The sequence below is a fragment of the Seriola lalandi genome, unplaced genomic scaffold (assembly GCF_002814215.2).
Source record: "Seriola lalandi dorsalis isolate HSWRI2012SDOR001 ecotype SW California unplaced genomic scaffold, Sedor1 jcf7180002054476, whole genome shotgun sequence".
Taxonomy (NCBI): domain Eukaryota; kingdom Metazoa; phylum Chordata; class Actinopteri; order Carangiformes; family Carangidae; genus Seriola; species Seriola lalandi.
This window is the reverse complement of record NW_019525029.1, coordinates 1,984,304-2,010,245: the sequence shown is the minus strand read 5'-3', so window position 1 is coordinate 2,010,245 and position 25,942 is coordinate 1,984,304. Positions and strand designations below refer to the sequence as shown.

Genomic DNA, 25,942 nt, shown 5'->3' with positions numbered 1-25,942 from the left:
CGATTTGTGAATTTGATCAAACACAACTTAACATAGGAACATGCACCACATGAACATAGTATGAACTAAAATAATAATAAGCTTTTAAAACTAGATTTTGAAATATATAGGAAATAGGGCTCTGCTTGAGATGTAGCCACAAAACCAGATGATAATGCACTGAATTTTAGCTTTGCAAATTAATTGATAAATTAATCACATAAAACCAATAGAAACAGCCTCAGGACTCTACAGGGAACTTTGTTTCACTTTGACAATTTTAACCGAGGCCACATTGAACAAAGCAGCCTTCTGTATCTTCTCCAGGATTATAGAGGGGGTCCTCCTATAATCCTCGCCCTACAACCACCGTAATCTGCATGACAACACCAAATGTCCACTTGTGGCAGTCCTATAAGTGAGTGAGTGGGTTTGCGTTTGCGCTGCGGCTCCTTTAAGAACCGGGCAGCGGCGTGTTCGTTACCAAGACAACAGAAAAATGACAAAACTCCTCGGCTCGTCTGTTTGCAGCAGCAGTGTGGGAGTACCAAAACTTACAGCGAGAATTGACTGTCACCTGGAGGAATAACAAAAGATTCATCATAGAGCAAGTTAAATGTGTTGAATTGACAGTATCTAAATGGAGGTGAAAAACTAACCTGCTGCTTCTCGGGCGACATTGATCGATTGATTGATTGAACGGTAAGTAACGCCACGTAAGGCCACAAGTAGAGACAAGGGGTCGCATACATGTTGACTCGACTGTTGCATTCATTAATTTTTACCGTGTTGTTGTTGTTGTTGTTGTTGTTGTTGTTGTTGTTGTTGTTGTTGTTGTTGGGGAAATAATCGTTGAATCGGATGCTGCAGCTCTGACTTGACTGTTCAGTATGGTTGACAGACTTCAATCATAGCTTCCAACCCTTTTAACACCTGTTACCCGGACATTCAAAGTCTACTTATTTCTTTCAGGAATAATCAAAGAGCATGGTGAGGACTTCTGCCAAGCAGAAGTGAACAAATGACCATGAGCAAAAAAAATGGATCAACAAACGTGTCTGAGGTGGAGGAACATATTTCTCTGAAATATGAAATCAAGAAGAGGCTTGGAAAGGGGGTGAGTGAGTATTTTTTTATTCTTAATGTAATGGATATTGAATTTAATAAATCAACTTTCATCATAAAATTAATAACGCAACATAAAATTAATAACTCTCCACTCTCAATATAATATAATATCTCATGCATCTACAAAAGTCTTTTAAGTTTCACTTCCATTTCGTTTATCAGGCATCAAAAGTGTTGCAATACCCATGTCTACAGTAACCCTTTTCTGCCAGTGCACTAATGTTTACAACATCTTTAAGCTCTTCTGTACTTTAGCTTTAATAGAAATTCCTGAAATTCTCCAGACTTAAGGTCCTCAGCGAATACCAGTATTGTAAGCAAGGGGTTTATTTACTTTGGCAGGACAAACTCTTTCCTTGCAGATCAGCTGATGTGTGAGGACACTTGTGAGTCCAACCCCTTTGTTTTTCTCTTTCCTGGTACGGTTGCCACAGGACTAAAAACAGCCTGGTTTTCTTTCCATAGAAAGTCCACAGAGGCTCACAAATTGCTGCTCTGCTTTAAATGGTCAGGTGTTAACTGCCACGTAGACTTGTCATATTGGCTAACTAGGCATACCTGAGGGTGACTGTGGCTAAGGTTACACAGCTGTTCAACCTGTTTACGGTTGACCAATGGGATAGATGGTAGCATCCTGTGCAGTGATGCTTCAGGGAACTCAACAACAGTGAGCAGCACAGCGGTAAATGGCTTTAGAAAGTCATAAAGTGGTTTTACAGCAGGAAAAAGTGCTTTAAAGTGTTCTGAATAGTATTGTGTTTTTTTATAAACCAATTCATCTCTCTTTTTCTGCAGCCTAACAGTGCACTCTGATGCTCTGCTTCACTGCTGCCTCTGTTATGCTTGATTTCACTTCCTTTATCAGCACCCTCCCTTCACCATAGTCAGAGCTGTAGCTACTATTGAGGACTCAGAGGTCATATCCTTACGTATTTTTTTTTCTTGGAATATGTTGATCGGAAGTACAGTTGACCTCTTTCTATTACAAAGTTACACATGGTGGCTTTTAAAAATACGCATACCAATATTCTTAAGGCTCACTGACCTTAACTTTGACACTTTTTAGGCCAACGTTCCTGACAGAGTAGAGACCAGTTTTTAGATGATCATGTAAAATCATGCAAAAAAAAAAAAAAAAACATGGTAAAAAGAGGAGCTGTTCATACTTATGGTCCCAGTATTTCTAAAATCCTGACTACAACCCTGCCCACAGTGTTTCCACATGTTATTCCGCATTATTTTTTTTACCTTGTTGAAATTTGTTAAATTTGTTACGGAAGAAGTGACCTGATGTAATGTTGTCAGTATTTTGTTTCTGCCGCAGGCCTATGGCATCGTATGGAAGGCAGTTGACAGACAGACTGGGGAGATTGTGGCTGTGAAAAAGATCTTTGATGCCTTCAGAAACAGGACAGATGCCCAGGTGTGTACTGTTTGATCTACAATCAGTTAAAATAAGTAATTATTGTAACCTGTTAACTTTGACCATGTTTACTATCTCACCACCTTGTATAAAGCAGCTCCCTCACCTGTCTCAGTTTGGCAAGTGATTAAATGAAACAGGATGATTTTGTCTGCCTTTTTTTTTTTTTTTACTGCATGTTGTTAGTGAAGTTCATTTTCTAACTGTAATTTTCTCTTTTGCAGCGGACATTCAGAGAAATCATGTTCCTTCAGGTAACGATAAGAATCATGTTTGAGTTAAATAAAGGTCTGTGGTATCTTGAGGTGCTGATGTGAAGAAGTGATCACCGCTGACACATCTTTACTTCAAAAAGAAGTTTATTTACAAGAAAGAAACAGTGTCAAAAAATGCCGAATCCTGGAGCATCTCTGCCAATGTGAGATCTCCCCTTTACCTTCTCACAAACCCCTCTATTTATCTGTCTTATCCCATCTTTGGGATGTACACTTCTTCCAATGAGAAGAAGTCTTCACCCTAATGGTAAACCAAATCTAATATACGGGTGTCTGGTCTCTGGACTTTTGACCTTTAAGGTCAGCACAAAACCCCCACATCCTGGATCCCTTATATCGTAGGAAACAGGAAACAAATGGTTAAGCAAATTTGTCCCCTAATGCCCTTTCCTTAAACTTGACTTATACTAAGTAGTTCAAAATAACCTTTGACAAAGCCTTAGTTGTCACCTTTCCTTAACTTATCAATAAAACTTACATAAAAGAAGAACATACAACAGTTTAGAATGTTTAAGTAAAAAGAAATGAAGTGGATAATATACTACAGGTCCACTGACTTTTGGACTATAATTTTCTTAATTTAAAACTGAAAGATTAATAATCTTAGTCCCACTGTCTACACTCTCTTTTTGAATGTGTTGAATATACAAAAGTATTACGGAAACTTGATCTTTTCATGATATACAGTAATTGTTGTGTCTGAGAATACTGCTCCTTACTCCACAGTCAGTGAATGAGCAATAAAATCCCCTCATGATCTACAGAAACATACCAACATCCCTTTATATTCCCTTTATCCTTTGTACACAGTTTTTGCAGGTAAAGTGCTGTACCTATTAACAGTCTGTAGCTCCACAGCAGTTATACCATGCCCTTCCTGTTATGGCACAGTGCAGTCTATTCTTCCATGACTGGTTCCACATATTTAAATGCTGTATAAATAGAAAAATGGTGGAAAGGTTTTTAAATTGATTTAGCAGCTGCTCAGTTTACTGTGTGAAAAAAAACAACTTTTGAGCATTGCCTTTTCTCATATATGGACCACTGTTGGTGCAGCATGTTAAGTCTTTCACAGTGGCAAAAGTCAATAAATTGAAAACCTCTGCCATAAAGTAAAAGCTCTATAAATTATGTCCGATAAGGTAAAGCATACACAAATAATGATTCATGAGGATGTACTCAGTCTGCAGAAGTGCCTGTAAGTTTCCTAAATATTCAAACAAGTTTTATTATTATCCAAAGTGAAATTTGGTTTGCAGGCAGGTATTAAACATAGGTCACAGAAACACACTGATGACGAGCAACCAGGAAGAATGTAGCTGTCTCACTGTACTTTATATCCTTGTGTTACATATTCCTGTCTCACTCTTTTTGCGCTGACCCACATACTGTACATGTGACCTCCTGCGGTGCCACTGCTCCCCAATCAGCTGTTTGTCATCTTCCAGTAAAACTCCAGTGCTGTAGTCATGGGGTTTAGTGACCATTATGTAACCTCTGTTGAAACTGCCCCTGTTGTTTACACAACCTTGACACAATAACTCCCAGTTATTACAGGTCAAACAGTAGCCACAGTGTGCTCTCTTGGTTAGTGTGCATTGTTTGTGTTTCTGTTACTGAAAAAATCTTTATTCTTTCTCTTTGCAGGAGTTTGGAGATCATCCCAACATCGTCAAACTTCTAAATGTCATCCGAGCACAAAATGATAAAGACATTTACCTCATTTTTGAATATATGGGTGAGTGTTGCTCAACATGCAGAGCTGCTCAGCTGTGACACAGAAAAAAAAAAGGGAACAACAAGTAATAATCATTCACTGGGAAGGCTGCAGTGGTTCTTTGCAGTTTAACTTGGCACCGAAAAAGGTGTGAGGTGTGTGTGTAGTTGTGTGTGGAAGGGCTTCTGCTTCCCTTGGCTGCCTGCTTTGTCTTACTGCTGAGTCCACATATTGCCCCACCGCCTCTCTGCAGTCTAATCCATGACTGTGCACCAGCATCACAGCACAGACTTCCACTGTTTCTCTCTAGAATCTCGTATTCGGGACGTGTCTTGGTTTGAAATCATTGTGTATGTGATTCTAGAGGATGATTACCAGTGTAATCACTGGTTGATATTACTGTGACAGTCATATTATCAACAACACTTGCTCTCTACTTTGACCCAGATACTGACCTGCATGCAGTGATTAAGAAAGGCACTCTACTGAAGGACATCCATAAACGTTATGTGATGTACCAGCTCCTCAAAGCCATCAAATACCTGCATTCAGGAAATGTTATCCATAGGGACCAAAAGGTATGTCAATGACTTTATCAGGTATCAGTATTTAGGAATAGTAGGGAATGTATGAAGAATATGAAACATATCACACTACTCAAAAGTGCTTTTATTCAGATTCATGGAAGTTGATAGCTTCATCATGCTTACTATTATAACTTATATGATCTTTTTTGTTTTGATCAATCTATGTGCATAATATAGTGTAAAATATTTAATAATGTTTGGAATAAAACATTTTATTTTTGTAGAAAAATGTAACCTATTTATATTCAAAATACTGTTTATATAATTCAATTCAGTAGCCCATGTGCATTTCTGCAGAAAATATGTTCTTCTCTAGGTCCTTCTCCCTGGAAACTAAATTTTTGTTCCAACCTTTTTTCATATTAAACATCTTCTTTTCACTCTTTGCATAATTTCTTTCCTCGCATCTTGTTCAAACTGGGCACTGCTTCTATAATACCTGCTCAAAATGATCTTTGTACAGGTGATGGAAAATCAAACTATTATTGTCCTTGTGAGGAATGTTTCTGCTGTCTGTGTTTCCAACAGCCGTCCAACGTGCTCCTGGACACAGACTGTGTAGTCAAGCTGTGTGATTTTGGCTTGGCCAGATCACTCAACCAGATCCAAGAGGACAGTGGGAATCCTGCACTGACGGAGTATGTGGCGACGCGGTGGTACCGAGCTCCTGAGATCCTGCTGGGGTCCGCAAGGTATCAACTGTGATGAGCATCTGTTGACAGTTAACCGCATCTTCTGTTTGTTCCTCACAACGGTTGATTTGACAATGATGAAGACGGTAACATTGTGTTTTAATTCAAGGGACAGAATACTTACTTGGAAAATGACATAGCTGTTTTGAGCATAGCAGACTGTAAAAGGAGTACATCTTGTCCAAAGGTACACTAAAGGAGTAGACATGTGGAGCCTTGGCTGTATCCTGGGAGAGATGCTGCTGGGAAAAGCCCTGTTCCCTGGGACATCCACTATCAACCAAATAGAGAAGATCATGAGTGCCATACCACACCCAAGTCCAGAAGGTGACTCCAGGTCGAATTCATTCAAATGCTTAACACTTTGCTTTTACCTTGAAATAATTAAATATATTTTAATTTTCAGATATTCTCGCAATCAAATCTGAATATGGCTCATCTGTCATTCAGAGAATGTTACTGAAGTAAGAAAATATTTTCTTTTTTTTTATATTTATGTTGTAAAAATCCTATCGTACACAAGACATGTAAATCTGGTCATCTAAGAAACCAACAATGCATATGTTGCGTTTCATTCAGTTAACTCATATGGATTACTTCATTTATATGTGAATGCAAAGGGGAATACAGTTCATCCTTGGCCTATTTTTGACCTTGTCGCTCCTGGCACAAAGGGGAGTTAAGGGAGTGATGATAACAAATTTCTTCCCCTCCACGGGGAAGATTATTATCATAGCCTGCAGGTGGAGGTGGGGCTCATTACATGCTCAGGGAACAAGAACAGTGATGAATGCGGAGATGCAATGACGTAGCAGTGACAAAGCAAAATCATAAACCAAGCAATATCTTAAATAGACCACCTTGTTGCAAGGGCTGCATTTGATATGTGTTGCAAAAATGGAAATATTTGAGTCAGCAGGGAGAGTCAAATTGCTTGCAGGCTTTGCTACATTTCTGATCTTTGCATAGAACCATAAGTTTGTAAACTGCAAATATGTATCTGTACTTTAAAGCAGTTTTATTAGTTATCTTCCCTTTACTCTATCTAGTTAAGTATTGAAACCCCAGATTTGGCTTGATATTTTCTTTCAAACCTCCACACTCCTCTGACTCTCTTCCTCCCCCTGCTTTTTCTGTTTTTAAATCTCACCTCTCGCTCCTTCACCAGACCACAGGTGCCTCTGGAGGATCTTCTCCAACCATCTGTGCCTCCTGATGCTCTGGACCTGCTGAGGGGTTTGCTCGTTTTCAACCCAGACAAGCGGCTGACTGCCGAGCAAGCCCTCCAACACCCATATGTAGCCAGGTATTAAGGAGCATGTGTTCAGATTGATTAAGGGATTAGTGACTGTGGTCAGGTTTTCCGGTATTGTGAAGATGTCTTTATTTATTTTTATTTATTCATTTTGTTTGCTCAGTTGAGCAGTTAAAGCCAATATGTTTGTTCTGTATGCTATGCTGCCTGTGCTGTTTCAAGCTTAGAGAGATCAGTAATGAGTATCATTATGTTACTGTTATGATCATAAAGTGCTATCATTTATCCATTATTGTTTTCTGTCCCTTGAGGTTCCATAATCCAGCCAAGGAGCCAGCTCTAAACTATGATGTAGTGCTGCCAGTGGATGATGATGTGCAATTATCTGTGGTTCAGTACCGCAACAAACTTTATGAGGTACAGAATGAGTCATAAATGTTCAGTATATTATGTAATATTTAACCATATTACATAAGGTGCAATGCAGTAAAACCCATTAGTCAGTACTTATTGTCGAAGTTGATCTGATCACACTAATTAAACCTTTTACATTCTCCTCTTCTTTACCTGCAGATGATACTGGAGAGGAGAACTAACCAAGGGATGCTAAGACTGATCCAGCCGAAGGATATGGGAGGTGTCGGTAGCAGGGAGAAGCCCAGTGTTAAGGATAATGGAGAGAAAGGCCCAGTGGCAGTGAATGGTGATGGTATTGTCGACCATGAGGAGAAACCACAACATGAAAAGACTGATGAGAAAAATCACGTGCCCTCACATACGGGCTTCACCAAACCTGAGCCTGCTGTGGAGAAGACGAGTCCATTAACTAGCCCTGGCTTGGGGAAACTCACATATAATCCCATCACACATGCCCCAAGTATGTTTAAATGTATTTCTACAGGTTCCTCACAGGGCTGGGTGTCAAACCTTTTCTGGTTTTGACTGTAATATATCAAAAGCTGGAAATTCTGAAAGCTTGCATTCATTGTTTGTACATGTTTCATATTTCTAATCTTGTTTACATGTGTTTTTATCAGATAGCTTTTAATTTAAATCAAAATTTTGTCAACTTTAGACTCTTTTTTTATGTAGGGAAAAGTTCCACTATGGCTTTTTTTATTGAGACAACATTTAACATTTGAGAACCTTTGTGCTGTTAAATGAAAAAAAAAAAAAGAGAAGAATTTGGTGAAAAATATTATGAACATTATATTTCTCAAATGTTGTGAAAAAGTATTGCTTTGGTACCAGTGCAGAAACAATAACCATAAAATATTACAAAACGATACCCAGCCCTTCTCTCAGACAGTAAACATACATAGTCTCTCAGGTAAAAAACACAAACTCTTCTTCTCTTCATTCAGACAGTTTTGCTCGGAGCCCAGCTGGTCCTCCACATTACTATCATTCAACTGCAGGCAATAGGAGACTAGTGGGACAGACTAGTAATGGAAATGCAACTACATCACCAACAGAGGGCACTAATGCAAATACAGTAAGAACCAGACCTCAGTTCACTTACTATTCACTTTTGTTTTCTTTTGCTGTGATGTAATGATTTTTGGGTTTTTTTTTTTTTTCTTTTTATTTTTGGCTACTCACATACTTTCCCACTCAGGCTCTCACTCTGTAGCTCACTTTGAACATTTTTCTATCTTTTCTCCCTCCTTTCATTAGTCCATGGACCAGATTCTCCAGCGTGGTCGCTCAGCCCCTGTGGCCCATAACCGTTCCTTCTCCTTGACCCTAAACCAAACGACCAACAACCCGCTAGTTCGCAAGGATGAGCCGTCTTTGTCTTCAGGGCTGCATGTCGCATCTGCACGCCTGGTCAGTCCACTGCACCTCATGACATGTAAAATATGACACAATATCAATATGCAATTTCAGCCAATCTACATGCATGATAAAATGTTGATTTTATACGTAGAATTAATAAAAAACATGGATATTTTAAAGCTTGTTGGCTTTAATAAAATATAGATGGTGTGGTTGTCAATACATGTCTAACTCTCTTTTTTTTTTCCCATGCAGAACCAACGATCCAACCCTCAGGTCTGTGAGGCTCGTCCCCTGCCACGGTTCAGCAAAAAAGTATTTCAGAGTAATTGTAATGTGGCAGCTGCAGGTGACCCTCGAGCCAAACTAGGCAGTTATTCCCAGGCCTATGGTACTATCAACAAGACTGAACTGGACAATCTGCTTCGAAGTCGTCCCTACAACCAGTAACTGCTGTCATGTCGGTGGTTGCATAGGGGCTCAGTGTCAACTGTCTTTAAACATACAACAAGGTCTGCCTTGTGATACGATCATATGCACGTGGCAAACTGAAAGAGGTCAGAGAAACTGTTAAGACTGTTGTTAGGTCAAACATCATTGTGTACTGTGTAGAATATATAACCGCTGTCTGTGACAGTGAATACATAATTGTAAAATCCAGTGTGACTTCATATTACATTTATCAAACTGTACCAGCAAGTCATGAGGCTATGCACATCTCATTTTTCAAGAAGTTGTACTTATCTTCACTTCTTACAAGGCTGGATCACCAGCCACCCACAGCTGGCAGCTACCCTGGAGCCCAAGACTTTCAAGGGCCCTGAAGGCCCCATTTTCTTTGAGTGTCAGTTGGTTTGTGATAATTTGATTGATACAAATTTCTTTGGGAATGTGCCCCACGTCAGCACATTATCAGCTAAAATGTTGTCTTATCTACTTGTCTGTAAAAGAGGCCATGTGTCAAAATCCACATGCCAAAAATTCCTAAATACATTTGTGTTTCACTCAAGCATCACAAACAGGGGGGTCAGTAGGGGCTCAGTGCAGGGTAAAACCAGCCATACATCAATCTATGTAGCTAACCTATGAGCTTAATGATTTATGTACATTAAGTCAGTGGGTTTCAGGTGGACACAGAATGACTGTAAAATATACAAATAGTTGTTTGAATTGATTATATGCAACAAGTATCTTTCAGTACAGCAGCAATAAGCTTACTTGTTCTTGTAATGTGTACAGAAATAAAAAGATGAGTGTTTCTTGTACTCAGTTTATGTCTACCAGATAACTGTAGCAACAAACTACCATAAAGTTGAATAATAAATAGAGGTTGAAGTTCTCAGGTTGTTTACCCATCTAAAAGCACTAATACAACAATATGAGAACTTCTATTAGAAGTCAAAATCCTTGCACTCAAAATCCTTTTTAAGTACACATGTTCTGTTCAAGTATAACTATACCACTGAGACTCCCTCTGCAGAGAAATGCCCCTAGTTGATGTATTATTAACATACATTTTTAGATTGTGTAAGCAGTTGTTAGGCATGGTGAAGTTGGTTAATCTTCAGATACAGTTCAGTAAATCTGAGAGGTGTGAGAAATGATTAGGGTTGGACTAAAGAAAAGACAAAGTTTTGCTACACTATTGTGTATTCATTTTTCAAACTTTCAATCTTTGCTTTTTACAAGAAATATTCTCTCTGAGCCTCAAACACTTATGTAAATTAAAGAATAAATTAAACTTAACTCGTTATATTGAAAGTAGGCGTATCTCTTAAGCACAGCACTGGGGTAAATGCACTTTACACCACTGATAATAAACCACATGACTGTAACTGTTACGCATCACGCAGAAGTCTCCTGATGTATCTGGATCTTTCCAATGCAGTAATTCCTTTGTAAAAGTAATTACACCCCTTTAACTGCAATTTTTTTTCTTCATGTGACCCGTATGAAAAAATACTGCGTCATTATTTCAATAAATTGTGTCATTTTATAACAATCGGAGATTCCCACATATCATGTGACCACGCCGTGTGGTGACGTCAACGGCTCTCAACCCAGTTGTTCAGTTCAGACCACCCGGAGGAGGAGGAGGGAGAGTTTATTTCGGCAGCTACTCTCAAATACATATACTAAAGGTAAGGGTGTTATAGCTTGTTTAGAGAATGTTAGATGTGGGTGTATGTGTGTGGTTTGTTCATAGAAATTACTGTTGTTGTTTTTCTTTAAATTTGCTGGTGGTACGGTCAACGAGCACCGCTCGGCTAGCAGCGTCCAGCACCTGCCTGTCCCCAGCTGTCACTTAGCGTTAGCGAGACAGAAAGCGGTAAATTAACAAAACAGACGGAATTTGCAGACCTGCACATATGCACATATCTAGACACAGTGAGTCACAAAGAAAAGTAGTTTGCCTTTGAAAGGCGCTGACAGCTCAGCACTGTAAACGTGGGGGCGCGGCGTGATGGTCTCCGTCCTGAAATAAAAAAAACTCAGTGAGTGGCTCCATCATGGCGAGCTAGCTGGCTATTATCAATATCCAGGCCGATTTACTGTCGCTTTATCCAAATGCTTCTGTAATAACGGTCTTGGTTGCTTGAGACTTGGGGGCGATATATTGCCAGTTTGATGTAACAGATGATCGCAGTGTCGCATTTATCTGCGCTGCTGAGGCCTAGATGGAGGTGCGCCCGCTGCAGGTAGAGCTTGAAAACGAGGCTCAGTGCTTATGTTGGAGTCATGTTTCTGTTTTGGTTTCCCTTCGTACATAACCTATAAATATATGTCTCATTATTCTTTTTGGCCCAGATTGATATACATATAATTAATGCACGTGATGCTTTTCAGTTGTAAAAGTATTCAAACAAGGGATGCTATTTAAAAAATAAATAAATAAATTAGTAATATGTATGTGGTGCTCTAGTAGGTAGGGACTTTAGTTTCTTTCACTTTAACGTTCAGAATTAGCAGTGGGTGAAATAATTGGAATATATATATATATATATATACACCGTGGTCTATGTAACTTATACCATGATATTCATATATATCAGAGCTTGAACAAGTATTTGATTAACTTGTTAAACTACTTTAACAATTGATTTATTGTTAAGTAATTTTTTTAGAGTACATACTGACTTTAACCTTGTTCCAGCTCCTCCAGTATAGATATATGCTGCTTTTCTGTTTGATTTCACTGTAAAATATATCTTTTGGGCTGTTGGCCAGACACAGCAAGATATTTAAATACATCACCATGCTAAACTTATATCATAATATTAAAACAATATTAATACCGCTATATTACACATGCCCTGTTTGTATGTTTGTATGTTGATCTCTCCATATGAGGCCATCTCCATGAATAATCCACACACACTCCAAATATACACTGTCTCCATTAGCCCAAAACTGTCCTTTGCTATTTATAGTCTAGATCTCCTATCGTCCTTATTAGCTCTCCCGTAAATGTTTTTATTCACAGGTTGACAGTGTTATAGGTTCTGTGTTTACAGTTTGTCTTGAATGAAGCTAAAGGAATATACCTGAGCATGTCGTTCATAAGGTGAAACATGCAGCCTATGTGTTCCTCTCTGACAGCTGTCAGCCGGAGCAAATTAGTTTGCTCTCCATATAATATCCTTTTACGTTGACTTCCTTACCTGTACATTTAGTGGTTGCAGCTTATTGATTTGTTGAGCAAGGGCTTTTGAATGAAAAATCTTTTATTAATGTTGAGGGTTGTAGTAAAACTATTGTTTATGGATGATCAATTAATGGAAGAACAAGGAGAGACGGATTCTAATAAGCAAGGTTAGTGGATGTTTCTACTGTTGTGTCACCATCCAGCTGCGAATCAGACTTGATCAAAGTCCAGAATTACTGAATCTTGACTGCCACCATGGAAATAACTGCCTCATCCTGCAGAAGGCATTGATGGAATATGGAGATGGGGGATATTTAACATTTTGGATAAGTCTGTTTAGCTGACACCAGTTCTGTTTGGGAAATTTGGATTTTCAAGGATCAGTAGGCTTGTACTATCCAGACAAGAGCAATAAAGCTGAGCTATCTTGCCAACACTGCCTCCTTAAATTGCCAACTGCTTACGCAGTGTAAGGCGTGATTAGTCCATTTGATCTCTTAGGTAGTGATCAAAAAGCTTTGTTAGAGTTATGGCTTTGCTACAACAGTGACAAAGGGGGAAAAATGTACCTTTTTTGACCAAGAAAATGTTGTCCTTATTATTATTATTATTATTATTATAATAATAAATAATAGATTATGAAATTTTGTTCTTCTGTTGAGAGACTTGAAAAACAACAATGTAAGCTGGTATAAAAGCTACAATCTTTTATATTGATGTAACTCTAAAGACACAGCACAAGAAAACACAAAAATTATGGTAGTGTATATGTATTATTTTTAAAAATCAGTCCTGTTTTTGAGTATCAGTATGTTGTCGTACTATGCTAACCTCCACAAAGTGCAGCCGTCTGTCATGAGGTAAAGTGTCTGCAGGTTTGACATGACATAGCCAGAGCTGCTGCTCACGTGGCGTGGCATGATGACAATATTGTGCCAGACTGCTGCATTGGCTGGCAGAAAGGCTGACAGCAACACAGTGTAGGATTTTATCTGGCAGATGGTCCAGGTGACAATTTCATAATAGGACTCAAAATGTTATCATGGTGCACTCAGTGCTTTAAGGAGTTTGGTTAAATTAAGCTGGTTCTGTGGTTGGTGCAGGTTGTGTGAAACTACCATACAAAACTTTTCGCCCCACAGAGTTATCCACTCATCATGTGACTGTGAAACAGCCTTTTATTTTTAATGATATCACTCAGTGAAGTCCTAGATGTTGGTTTATTTTTAGTAAAAGTTGTATCTTTAAAAGACGTGGGATTTTTATTTCATCCTCCGTCAAAGACCACAATTTCTCACTTTTGTTTTGGCGCCACATATTGTAAAAGGCTTACCTCTATATAGGCCCCACTGCTTTGTGTGGCTGTTTCTGTTTTGTCACTGTGTTTCCTGGTGTTGCTCAGGCATGCACGTAGCATGTTGTACATGGGTCTGTTGAGGTATTGTGCTAGCCTAATTGTGTTAACATGGCTCTCTGGCTAGCCCACTGAATCCCTCCCTTTAACCTAATTCCCCTAGCGATATCTATCAGCAGAAGCCAGGCCACTATCCCCGGCTTCTGCTGATTGTCTGTCTTTATCCACAGCGTCGGGGCGTCTCTCCTAAGAGGATTTGAAATCTCCCACATAATGCTTGTAAAGCTGTGCAAAAAGTGCTTCTCACTGACTCCTCACTCACACAAAAAAAGCAAAAAAAAGTTTTCTTTGAATTCTCTTTCACCACTTGTCAGACACGGAAGTGAAACTGTTGTGGTTTTTAAATTGACTTGGGCGCTTTGCTAAATGAGAAGTTGACAAAGAGGCCACTAATTTTCAATGTCCTCTTCTCAAATGTCTTCGTCTTTTTTTTCTTTTGTTTCTTTGTGTAAAACTCTTTTTTTAAACAGTTTCTGACAAATCAACTACTTTGTAGTGCTTACAGTTACATGTATCAGTGTCTTCAGAGATATCAGAAAAATAAATCTCTGATGCAACTATTGAACTGTTGAACTGAACTGAACTGTTGTTGTTTGACTTTATGCATATTTCTGACATTAGTGTCACATCCTGTTGATGCTGTTACTTTGGCCTATATCTGGTAATCCATTAAACACAGATAAAAAGTTACAAATATTGAAATTGAACGATGTGCAGTCACTTGTTAAACATGACTTCAAGATCATCTTAATCTTTTACTGCAATTTTGAAATATTAAAATAAATTATCACTGAGGGATAATTCACTTATTGTTTAATACATTTCTGCAAAATCATACTTTCCTGATATGATCTTACCATGGAATCTTTCTACAAATGTCTCCTGTCCAAACTAGTGATAAAGAGCAGGCTGAATAATAAATGAACAAAATTAGTTATTGAAGTTTTTGTTTCACACATTTGAAGAGTTTGCGCCCATGTAAAACATAACAGAGGAGCACAGCAGAGCTGAATGACTGATTGACAGAAAAATTATCTGCTACTATTCTGATCATTTTTTAACTAATTTCTTTTAAGCAAAATCCCAAATACATAGTATACTTACCACAACTTCTCAAATGTGAGAATTTGCTTCTTTTCTTTTTCCTTTCTAATCTTAAACTGAGTATAGTTGAGATCTGGACTGTAGGTCAGACAAAAAACTATATGATGAGATCGCCTCAGACTTTTTTCACTTTTGTTCAGACATTTTATGGACCAAACAATCAGTTAATGGAAAAGATAAATCGAGAATGAAAATCATTGTAAGTCGCTGACCTAGAGCAGTGCATTTTCTCTTACATGTTATGAGTGATTTCAGACCTATCGCCGGGTCCTAACATGGATGGCAAATTCTTCCAATCTTAAATGCTTAACATGGACATTGGACAGGGGTTGGATCACATGCTTTGACTATGTGTCACATGATTAGTTAAGGGGTCTTGAGTTCGTCATTTGCATCTCTGGATTCATTCAGTTGACAAACGTCTTGTCTTGTGCGACACAAGCAGACAAAACCTTGAGTTACGGAGGAAAGCGTTGTCTGTCTGTTCAGATCAAATGAGTGATTGGTTTTTATTAAGGTAAACCAATAATGTCTACAGTGCAAACGGTTAACTGACAGATAGTTTAAGTAATTCAGCAAAACTGCTGTACAAAGGGCACTGTATACCCGCCTTACACAACCATTGTTATCCGGAAAGCTGGGAGGGATTTGGCTCCTCAGATAATGATTGTAATCTGTTATGATCTTAATGGAGACTGTCAGTATGAAGCAGAGCCAGCACTCTCCATGTTTGTCTGCAGTCTCTCCTTACACTGACCTAGTGATGGATGGACAGGGATCATGAGGACTCATGCCGGAACCTGGATGTGTTTGCCAGGGAGAAATAGAGCAGTGTTGCATAACGTTCACCGTTAATTCAGTGTGGCCTGGAAAGAGGCGAGGAGAAGGATGTAGCAAGTGTAAACATGATTTTTAGTGATCTGTGTTTTCTAATTGGTGGTGTTTGTGGGAGAAACATTGAGGAGTGAGAGTGTGTTTGCCTGTGTTTGTATGTTATCAGTGGTTTAAATAGCTAAGGTCTATGCACCACTATAAAGCCAGTGCCCACTCCAGCTCTTCTTTTGAAGTCAGCAATTAGAGGAATGGCTTTTGGCTCCCGTCCTGCTCAGCAAAAGTCTTCCTCTGGGGACTTGAGGCTTTTTTTGAAACATAAACAGTACTTTTGAAAACAGTGATCGCTTGCAGTCACTTGCAGAGAGATTTGTGTTTTCTTGTGTGCAGTTCGTGTGTCTTGCATGTAGCTGCCTCATTATCATTATAGATTGCGATGAAAATGACACAGAAACCTGTTGACCGGGGTTCTGCAGGGGCCTAGTGGGGGAGGGGCACTGCAGTAAATGGCCAGTATGTCAGATCTCTTCCTGAAGCAAAGCAGATTAATAATACATTTGGTTACCAAGGCACCACCTGCGTCCATGGTAACACTGTCAGCACCGAGGTGGACAGTGTTTGCCGTCTCCTCGTTTCTCACACACTATCCATCCCGGCTTCGTGTTTTCTGCTGGCTAAGTCCATACAGCCAGTGTGTGGGATTGACAGTTTTATGTCGGTGTGAATGTAGGCTGTGATTTCTTGTGTAGGTTTCCTCTCACATCAGGTTAATTCAGAAGAATCCACAGTTCTTGCTGCAGTATATTTCCTGGAGGCCGGTAGTTCAACCTTAATACTGGGAGAGTTTCAGAATGAAAAGGTAATTTCAAGGAAAAAGATTTGCATGTGACTCAGGTGTTCAAACGCCCCATTTTTTAAACGTTGTTTTCATTTTTCATTTCATTCTTCATCAAAGAAGAAATCAGCTACGTCTGCCTGTGTGGCGCCGATGTTGTCATAACAGGATATTTATGCATTCCTGGAATTAAAACCCATGTTTCAGCATATTGGATATTTGAATTTACCATTTTACAGACATTACAACTACCACTATATCATTTTTCGTTGTGAAATGAAGCCACGCTATGGATCGTCTCTTCCTTGTCCACGATGACTCCTTGATGCAAGTTTTCAGCAGCGTAGACACATAAGTTTGACGAATTGGTTCTCAATTCCCGTCCCTATTCAGGGGCCTGATTCATTGCCTGATTCACTCATCAATTATCAACAGTTGTGTTGTTTAAGTCACAGTTTAAGCATCATCATCATACAGTTTATTATCTATACAGAGCAAGCGATTAATAGATTAACTGTGACTTTCTTCTCCCCTTCATCTCCTCTCCACTTTGACAGCAGAAATAGCTTTGCATTACTTTTAACTTTTCATCTATCACATATTTATAATAGTTTGTTCATCATGAGACAAAAAAGTAAAAATAGTCAAAGATATACCAAACAATTTAAAAAGACATTTATTACTAGACTTAACCTTACTTTTCTGATATTGATATTATTTTCTCCAGGTTCTTCTTCCACAACAACAAAAAAATCCCCGTAGCTATCTCCATTTAGTACTCCATTCATGGTTCTGATGAGGTTGCTTATAATTAGATAAAAATAAGATTTTCTCTTTCCCATGAGCACGTTCAGTTGATACTCAGCTTTGTGATGCAGATCAATCGGCGGTTTCACAGTCATTCATTTTATCAACGTATTTCATTATTTCACAATCATTACTTCACAGTAGTCACCAAATTGCCATTACTCCTCATCAAACACATTCAAATCTCAGGATAATTCCTTTGTCATACTCCCATGAGTATTAACTACTAATAATCTTTCCATTAGGTTTTAATCATTGCTTAAATGAAATCCTTTATGCTCTCCGATAGTCCTGGTCTCTCTCCTGGCCTGTGTGCTCTCTATAACTCGTGGTACAACAATCTTTGACATAAAGGGAGGCCTGTGGTGGCTCCTCTTTCTTCCTCATGATCCCCTACAGCCTAGTTTTTTTTAAGACTGCCTTCTCCATTTTTTTGGAGTTAAAAGGCATATTTTGGCAGAATGAAAATCCAAAACAGGAATGGAAAAGAGCATAAAATTATGATATAGCTGGAATTTAGCTTGTCAAACAGAAAGGCAACGTGATGTAGTGCTACTTCATCTCTGTGTCCTCTCTTCCTGCTGCATTATTTGATTGCCTGTCACCTTTTTAATCAGGCAGATGCAGTGTTTGTTTCTTTGCCAGTTTGGCTTAAATGTTGTACTGTCATTGCTTTTGCCCTGCTTCCTTCTGTTACTTTTGAGATTCAATAAAGACGTTGAAATTGTATGTATAAGAATACAAATCTCCTTTCCTGTAAAACACTTGTTTGTAGTGGATGTTGCTTTTTAAGAAAACTAGTTATAATTATAATTCTCTTCTCTTCACAGATTGTTCTTGCAGCAGAGTAAGCCTTCCCTTACACCATGTCTCAAGACAAGAGTGGATACCCTGGTATGGGTGAGACCAACCCACTTCATAACAACGTCTATGGACCCCCTCAGCCAGGTTTCGGCATGCCCCCTCCCAACTACAGCCAGGCGCCAGGGGGACCATACCCACCAGCAGCTGGCTACGGGCAACCAGGCTTCCCTCAGGCAGCCCCAGGTTTCGCCCCTGGTCCGTACCCTCAGATGCCTTACCCTCAGATGCCCTATCCACAGGGGCCCTATGCTCAGGGGCCTTATCAGCAAGGAACCCCACAGCCAGGCTTTCCCGGAGACCCCATTGGTGAGTAGTTAAGCTTAAGGTTTGAGGCATTAAAAAGTAAACTTGTATCTTTCTATGTCACAATATCTTTTTTGTTAGATACCTGAATGTGTCACTTAAGCAAAAAAGTGTGAAATGGCCAAATAGTGTCATTTGACTTTGATTGTGCTCCATTTTCAGTTACTACTTACAAAAAGCCGATGTGCTCAGCTACAGTTGTGTTAATTTATTACTTTTCCAAAACTTTTCCTCTTTGCTCCTTAAAGCTGTCTCAGTTTTCAGTCTGAAAGTGGCTGGTTTGGATGGAAATTTTCTCTGTAAATGGATTTATATATTAAAGGCATGTGAATGCTGGAAGAACTATTTTGGCACAATTTTATCCAAATCAACATGAAAACACATTGCTGACTCCACTTTACACAGACGAATGGGCAATCAATTAGGTGATCAATACCACACACAGATTGTGCATCAGACATGCAGCCATTTGTCTAGCCTAGGTTTTTGTCAGTTGATTGTTTTTTAACATCTAATATGTTGTTGTTGTTGTTGTTGTTGTTGTTGTTGTTCACCAGCACCTGCAGGCAGCCCTGGTTATCATGGTGATGTGCCTCCATCTTACTACGACAATGAGGAGTTCACCAACTCTGGCTTTGAAGATAAGAGCATCCGACAAGCCTTCATCAGAAAAGTAGGTCCTTTAATGTGTCCAATAGATGAAATGGATCTAATAAAGAGCATGACTAACATTAATACAAAATACCACCAAAATACTGTATAATTTTTCATCTCTAAAAATCACTTCATTCCTCTTTCCCACCAGGTCTTCTTGGTTCTCACGGTTCAGCTGCTGGTCACTTTTTCCTTCGTTGCCGTCTTCACCTTTGTCGATGATGCCAAGTACTTTGTGCGACGCAATCCATGGACATACTACGTGTCCTACGCAGTCTTCTTTGTGTCACTAATCGTCCTCAGTTGCTGTGGGGACTTCCGCCGCAAGCACCCCTGGAATTTGATTGCACTGGTAAGAAATTGCCCTAAAACCAAATGATAAAAAGGTACCTGTTGTAAAAGTCAATTTCTATAATACATAAACAGATTCATGTCTTATGGCACGTACACATTTTGCATATCAGGGTCAATGTACAATGATAAGGGAGAGATGCCTCTGAGAGTCAAACATATGTAAGGCAGGAGTGTGGTGAAGGTTAAATGCCCATAAACACTGATTACTAACCTCACCTCAAATTCTGAAATGGCATTCAGGCAGCTCTCCCTTAGCATTTACGTGACATTGCACATCACACACCCGTAATGCAGTGACATCTGACGCTGAAGCTAGCAGGTAGACCTGAAACACTGCAGGAAGTAGTCTCATGCAGTAGAGAAATGGAAGAGTTCAGAGGATGGACATATGATATCTAATAGGTGCTGCATTAATTATTGATATATCAAATAAACAACCACAAAGTAAGTAGCTTGTTATGAGCCCTTGAGTTAGTTTAAAGTTATTTTTACATTAGTGTTGCTTTAACTGTTCAGTTTATCAACTTGTTACTAGATAGAAGTTATCTACTCCTTAGTTCCTAACCTGTATTCCCACTACATCAAGTTGTAATTCAGCAACTGCTGTAATCAACAATATACAAGTGAGAAAGGAATCCAGGTTTGAACGTCCTTCTCAGCTCTTTTTTCATGTTACACAACAGTTAGTGGTACTTTTCATAAACAACTGAGTGCAACTCTGAGAACGTCTTCTTGGAGAGACTGTCTGAAATAGAGCACTATTTTCCCCTTATTTGAATGATGTTGCATCTCCCCCCTCTATGATGCCCGGCTTTTCACTTCGCCTTCCAGTGTGGCCATTTTGTTCAGCCATAAACCCGTTAGATTTTTTTTGATGTGGTCGGACAACATGTGGTAAGACCTAGTCCTGACGGAGTATACGTTGGCCCTTAAATGGGGTGCTTTAAAATTGTCACCAGAATCACAAACGCGTAAAGTGTGTCATGGCTCATGTTAATTTGTGTTTTCTGTGTCTTGCAGTCCATCCTGACCCTGAGCCTCTCCTACATGGTGGGTATGATCGCCAGCTTCTACGATACAGAGACCGTCATCATGGCCGTGGGCATCACTGCAGTGGTCTGCTTCACTGTCGTCCTCTTCTCGCTACAGGTCAGTACACATGTATTCACATGTCTACACACACACAAACACACAAACACAAACATCACCCTCTGGTTATTTGTTATTTGAGTTGTAAAGGAGATGCTCAACCTAGTCAATCACAAACACTGTCCACTATGACACACAAACACACTGACGAGGGACCCGTCTGTTATAGTAGAAAAACAAAAACGCATATGTGTTTATTTGCATTTAGAGCGAGGAAGTGAGACCTGATCACAAGTTGTCACTCGAGACACATGTGGAACTGGCATACTTAGAGCTGTCCACTTGTGATCGGATCACGAAACGTATGTTAATGCCAGATCAGGCAGGGCCACTCTTACACTACCAAATCTTTATCTTAGAATTAAAGCTGCTTGTTAATGGTGTAAAACATTAAAATATTCAAACCACTAGCTTTGAGTGTCATGAATAATCAAGGCTGCATTTGAATATTCCCATTAGTCATGTAAAGTGGTGTGTCTCATGTCTTATCACAGCTCATATTTTCCAACATCTTGCTTTCCTCTGAGTCTCTATCTTTTTCTCTTGTTTTTTTACTACAGAGCAAATATGACTTCACCTCCTGTCGGGGCGTGCTGTTCGTCTGCCTGATCGTGCTGTTGCTCTTCTCCATCCTCTGCATCTTCATCCGCCACAGGATCCTGCACATCGTCTATGCCTCACTGGGGGCCCTGCTCTTCACCTGCGTAAGTTTCACACTCATAGTGTGTCCTTAAAAAAATGACAGCCATTTCCCATTAATAACTTAAGTGGCTCCTGTATGTCTTTAATTTCTTTCTATTACGTTGCAAATTTCAAATTTAGTACTATAATAATGATCACTTAAATGTCATTACTTGAGCAAGGTCAGATGATTTCATCAAAAGTCTAACCTGTAAGTTGATTCTCCAGTTGGGTAACTTGATATTTGTGTGGTAATGGCGTCCAGTCGTCTAGATACAGTTAGCAGACAGTCATCATTGCCATTATGATGATTTTCCACCTTCTAGTGAAGTTTAGTTTACTCTGCTCAATAAGGGATAATTACATCTGCAGAATGTTAAAAGAGGAAAGCAGAAACTGGGTTGGAAAAAGATAAATGCTTAGCAAGAGGAAAGTGGCACACGAACTTTGGTATTAAGATCTAAATATATGATCGTGGATTGTGAGAGCCAAACTCAACTAAAACATCTGTTAAAACACTATCAACACTCAGTGGTGGAAGAAGTACTCAGATCTTTTACTTACGTAAAATTACCAATACCACACTGTAAGAGATTCCATTGCAAGTCAAAGTACTGCATTCAAAATCTTCCTTGAGTAGAAGTACATTTGTATTATCAGCAAGATGTACTCAAAGTACAAGTAGTAGTGCTGCAGTAAGATATCTCCTGTGACTAATATCTAACAGACATGATTAGATTGTTGATATTGATGCATCAATGTGTAAGCAGCATTTTACTGTTGTAGCTGCTCAGAGTTTTGATACACAAATGGGATTTCAGTTTTTGGACGTTTCTCAAATTTTTCTGAATCATTTTTCCTCTTCTGACCTTAAACAGTTATTCATATAAAATCATCTGAGACAACTCAGACATTTGAAAACATGACAAAAAAGTATCTTTACAGCTGTCAGATATAATAGCTATGTAGTGAAGTAGAACTTTAAAGTATAAAGAGTAAAATTGAAATACTCAGAATACAAATACCTCAAATACCTAAGTGCAGTACTTGAGTAAATGTAATCGGTCACATTCCACCACTGAACATTTAGGTCAACAGAAGAAGTAAACAACTCCATGAAAAATAGAGTTCACTCAGATGAACAAGGGAAGAGAAGGTGTGATAGGAAGCATTTGATGAGTGAAGAATAACTGAAAACTTGCAGAACTAGGGCTCTATTGGCCTTTATTATTACTAGTGCTAAAAGGGTGGTCCCATTAAAACGAATGGGAGGGAGCCTGCGTTTTTTCATGCAGTAGTGTTAAAATACATGGGAAACATGAGAGGAGCTTTAGATATGTGTGACAATATTATCTCAAGTAAGACTGGAAATTGATATCCTGTACACCATATATGAATATGAGCAGCTGTTATGTGCATAATGAAGGTATTTTGACATGATGTTGTTGACTGTCTATAATGGCTTTATTTCATGACAGTATATGGATATATTTGGTGGATGATACCATAGCATCTGAATCTCAATCATTTTAGATACCAATTGTATAACCTTTTTGAAATGACTAATGCCAGCCTTGTTCTCCCCTGCAGTTTTTGGCTGTGGACACTCAGCTTCTCCTGGGCAACAAGAAGCTGGCCCTGAGTCCAGAGGAGTACATTTTTGCCGCCCTCAACCTCTACACTGACATCATCAATATCTTCCTCTACATCCTGGCTATTGTGGGCCGCTCCCGCGAATGAGGCTGCACCTTAAAGGAAACAGCTGGTAGCCAGAAAATGCCTCCCGTTATCGTGAAATGTCTCTAACATGCCCTTTGATCTCTGACTCCTTTTACTTTTTCCCCCATTTTACTCTTTATTTCCTCTCCAATCATACACACAGTTCTTTTTTTTAAACAGGTGGTATGACTGCGGAGGAGATGCAGCTGGTTGTAAAATGCAGCTGAGAGGGACACTTAATCAAATACAAATCTTGCCATTAATGACAGAATGCAATGATCTGTCTTTTCCTCATTTTGACTGCTCTGCTTGCTCTAACTGTCCTCTGCTTCTACTAACACAGATGGCTACGTTATGTCTACATTACCCACCTCCCAACTTCCAGTTTGGCATGGCACATACAGTATAAAACCTGTTATCCTGTGAGTGCTTGGCACTCGGCCTTGCCTTGCTGCAGAGATTAAATGGGAAAAGAGCGGGGAAGATATCTGTGGCGCTTAATATTGATGCAAACCAGCTTTGCCTGAAGAGAAGAAGTTAGTGCTAGAAATATCCCCTCCTTCAACCTGTCTGTTTTCCCAAACTTATCTCTCCCTTTTCAAACTGCTGGTGTAAAGTAACTCTGCATGGCAGCATTGGAAACACAACTAAATATGTGTTACAATTCTCTACAACTACCAGAGGAATACCTCTAGCTTGCTTGTCACTGCTGTAAATAGTTAAGTGTATTAATGTATATGATGCTAATCTCCCCCTGCCACTGACAGGGATTCTGGGATGATTCATATGGATGTGCGGCTTTGTGGGAAATATGTGCTCTGATATCAGAACTTTGCTGACCCAGTTAATTAACTCAAATACTTCAGTGGCATAAGAATGAAGATCGGCATTGGATGTGTATAACAAATATGAACATAAATTAATATTTATAAACTATATATTCTTATTTAATATCTTTTCAAAAGGAAGAACATTTTAGTTCTGAAATCACTTGTCGGATTCCAAAGCAGAGATGTTCCCTTACCTTCTTTGAATTTTTTTTTCTTTACCGTCTTCATTAATCTCCTCTTGTGTGGTCATCAACGTGAAGTGACATTTTATTGCTGTATTTATTATTTTCTTGTTGCAAACAATGTGAAATAATGAAGTATTGGGATTTCTGACAACTTTTTAATCAAGCTAATCCAGGTTTCAGAACTTCTGAATTATAAAACCGCTAATGAAGTAGATGGACACCAAACTTGAAGGAAATGGTACTCATGACTTTTCTATTTATTAAGCTTGATGTAGATAGCAGGGTTGCAAAGATGTGATTGGGTATCCATAACATGCTGGATGCATAAAATACAAAGTGAAACAGGCAGTAGGATTCAATATGCACTGGAAGCCAAAATACACCTACACTCAAACACACAGAACTTGAATGATATATTTAACGTGAACATTTTTTATTCTGTAACTTCTGTTTTGATTTTTCACCTTTTGCATGACTCTTTCTCCCATTTGCATGTGCTGATAATGCACACTGTACAGCTACTCCTGTTTTGAAGAGACACAGTGTTGTTTGGCAGCCCTGTTAGACTTTTTTTTAAAACTCTTGTGTTTGTATCTAACGTATACGTGTATATAGAACTCCTTAGTGGTTTGACATGTATAGATAAAGTAAGTTTTGGGCTTTGTAGGTCTATTTGCATTGTATATTTGCATTAAAGTGGAACCACATTCCTCTACACAGCTGTTGGCTTTTCATTAAAACTGATACAATGTAAAGATTAACTGTGTGTGTTGTTTTTGTGTCTTGTATATTTCATCTTGTCAACAGGAAAATTGCACATCAGATACATCCCAAGCCCCTCTGACTGCAGTTTTCAGTTAAAACAAAACAAAAACCGTTCTATTTTTGATTGTAATTACTAGAGCCTGACCAATTTATTGGCTTGTTTTATGTTTGTGTTACAAATAATAGATATCAGCAATTGTGTTGTTTGTATTTACTCTTAAATATTGATAGAAAAAAATCACAAATCCAGTACTGGTCAGGTTTAAGACTTGTAAATTGTGCCTTTGTACACATCAGAACAAATTTTGACTCATAAGATTTAATGGCGCTTAAAAATATTATCAAAGCAAAGCCAACATTGCATGTGCTGTAAATTGAGTTTCCAATTCCATAAATTCTGTGAACTTTTTAAGTCTATGGCGCCAAACGTTTCGCCCTCGTGCGCATGTCCGTTTAATCAGGAGTCACAGCGAAAAAGTGCTTAGCAGTCTTACCGACGGGTCAGGAAAATACTCCTCTGGCTGGATAAGTATGAGCAAGTTGACAGGTTAGATGCCATAAATTAAAGTTGAACTAGAAGTCAATATATTGGCTAACTAACGCCTATTTAAGAATACTTAATGCGACAAGAAATCTTTTAGATAACTATAAACGGTAGCACCAAACAGCATAACATTGCCTGCTATGGCCAAGTAATGATAAAACAGTGGTGAAAATAATGCAGAGTAGATAGCCGCAAGGAAAATAGTGACTAAAATATTACCGTTTATTAAGTTTAAGTTCTGTAGTCATTTAATTTTGGAAGCCATTTCTTTGGACTAAACGGTAAACGTGACATTGTTAGCTTAAAACTAAGGTAGCGTTAGCTGCATCTCATTTCCGTTTGGCTAACGTTAGCACTGGTGTGAATTTGTACCAGCTCAGTAGTAGCCAAGACAAAACCTGAGTTGTACAGACAGCTCGTAC

General features: G+C 38.9%; 2 protein-coding genes across 2 annotated transcripts; both read left to right on the top strand.

Moving 5' to 3' along the window:
• The first annotated feature begins 500 nt into the window (after positions 1 to 500).
• On the top strand, positions 501 to 10,100 carry mapk15 (mitogen-activated protein kinase 15). The gene is made up of 15 exons (XM_023412104.2): positions 501 to 681; positions 952 to 1,096; positions 2,432 to 2,530; positions 2,755 to 2,784; positions 4,453 to 4,543; positions 4,970 to 5,100; positions 5,638 to 5,801; positions 5,989 to 6,128; positions 6,208 to 6,265; positions 6,970 to 7,107; positions 7,368 to 7,473; positions 7,630 to 7,933; positions 8,421 to 8,551; positions 8,734 to 8,886; positions 9,091 to 10,100. Exons 2-15 carry the CDS (start codon positions 1,001 to 1,003, stop codon positions 9,283 to 9,285), a joined length of 1,836 nt encoding a protein of 611 aa, XP_023267872.1. The 5' UTR covers positions 501 to 681; positions 952 to 1,000; the 3' UTR covers positions 9,286 to 10,100.
• Positions 10,101 to 10,860: 760 nt separating this feature from the next.
• On the top strand, positions 10,861 to 24,966 carry grinaa (glutamate receptor, ionotropic, N-methyl D-aspartate-associated protein 1a (glutamate binding)). The gene is made up of 7 exons (XM_023412262.2): positions 10,861 to 10,976; positions 18,303 to 18,642; positions 19,197 to 19,312; positions 19,445 to 19,645; positions 20,668 to 20,796; positions 21,357 to 21,500; positions 23,068 to 24,966. Exons 2-7 carry the CDS (start codon positions 18,339 to 18,341, stop codon positions 23,215 to 23,217), a joined length of 1,044 nt encoding a protein of 347 aa, XP_023268030.1. The 5' UTR covers positions 10,861 to 10,976; positions 18,303 to 18,338; the 3' UTR covers positions 23,218 to 24,966.
• Positions 24,967 to 25,942: the final 976 nt, after the last annotated feature.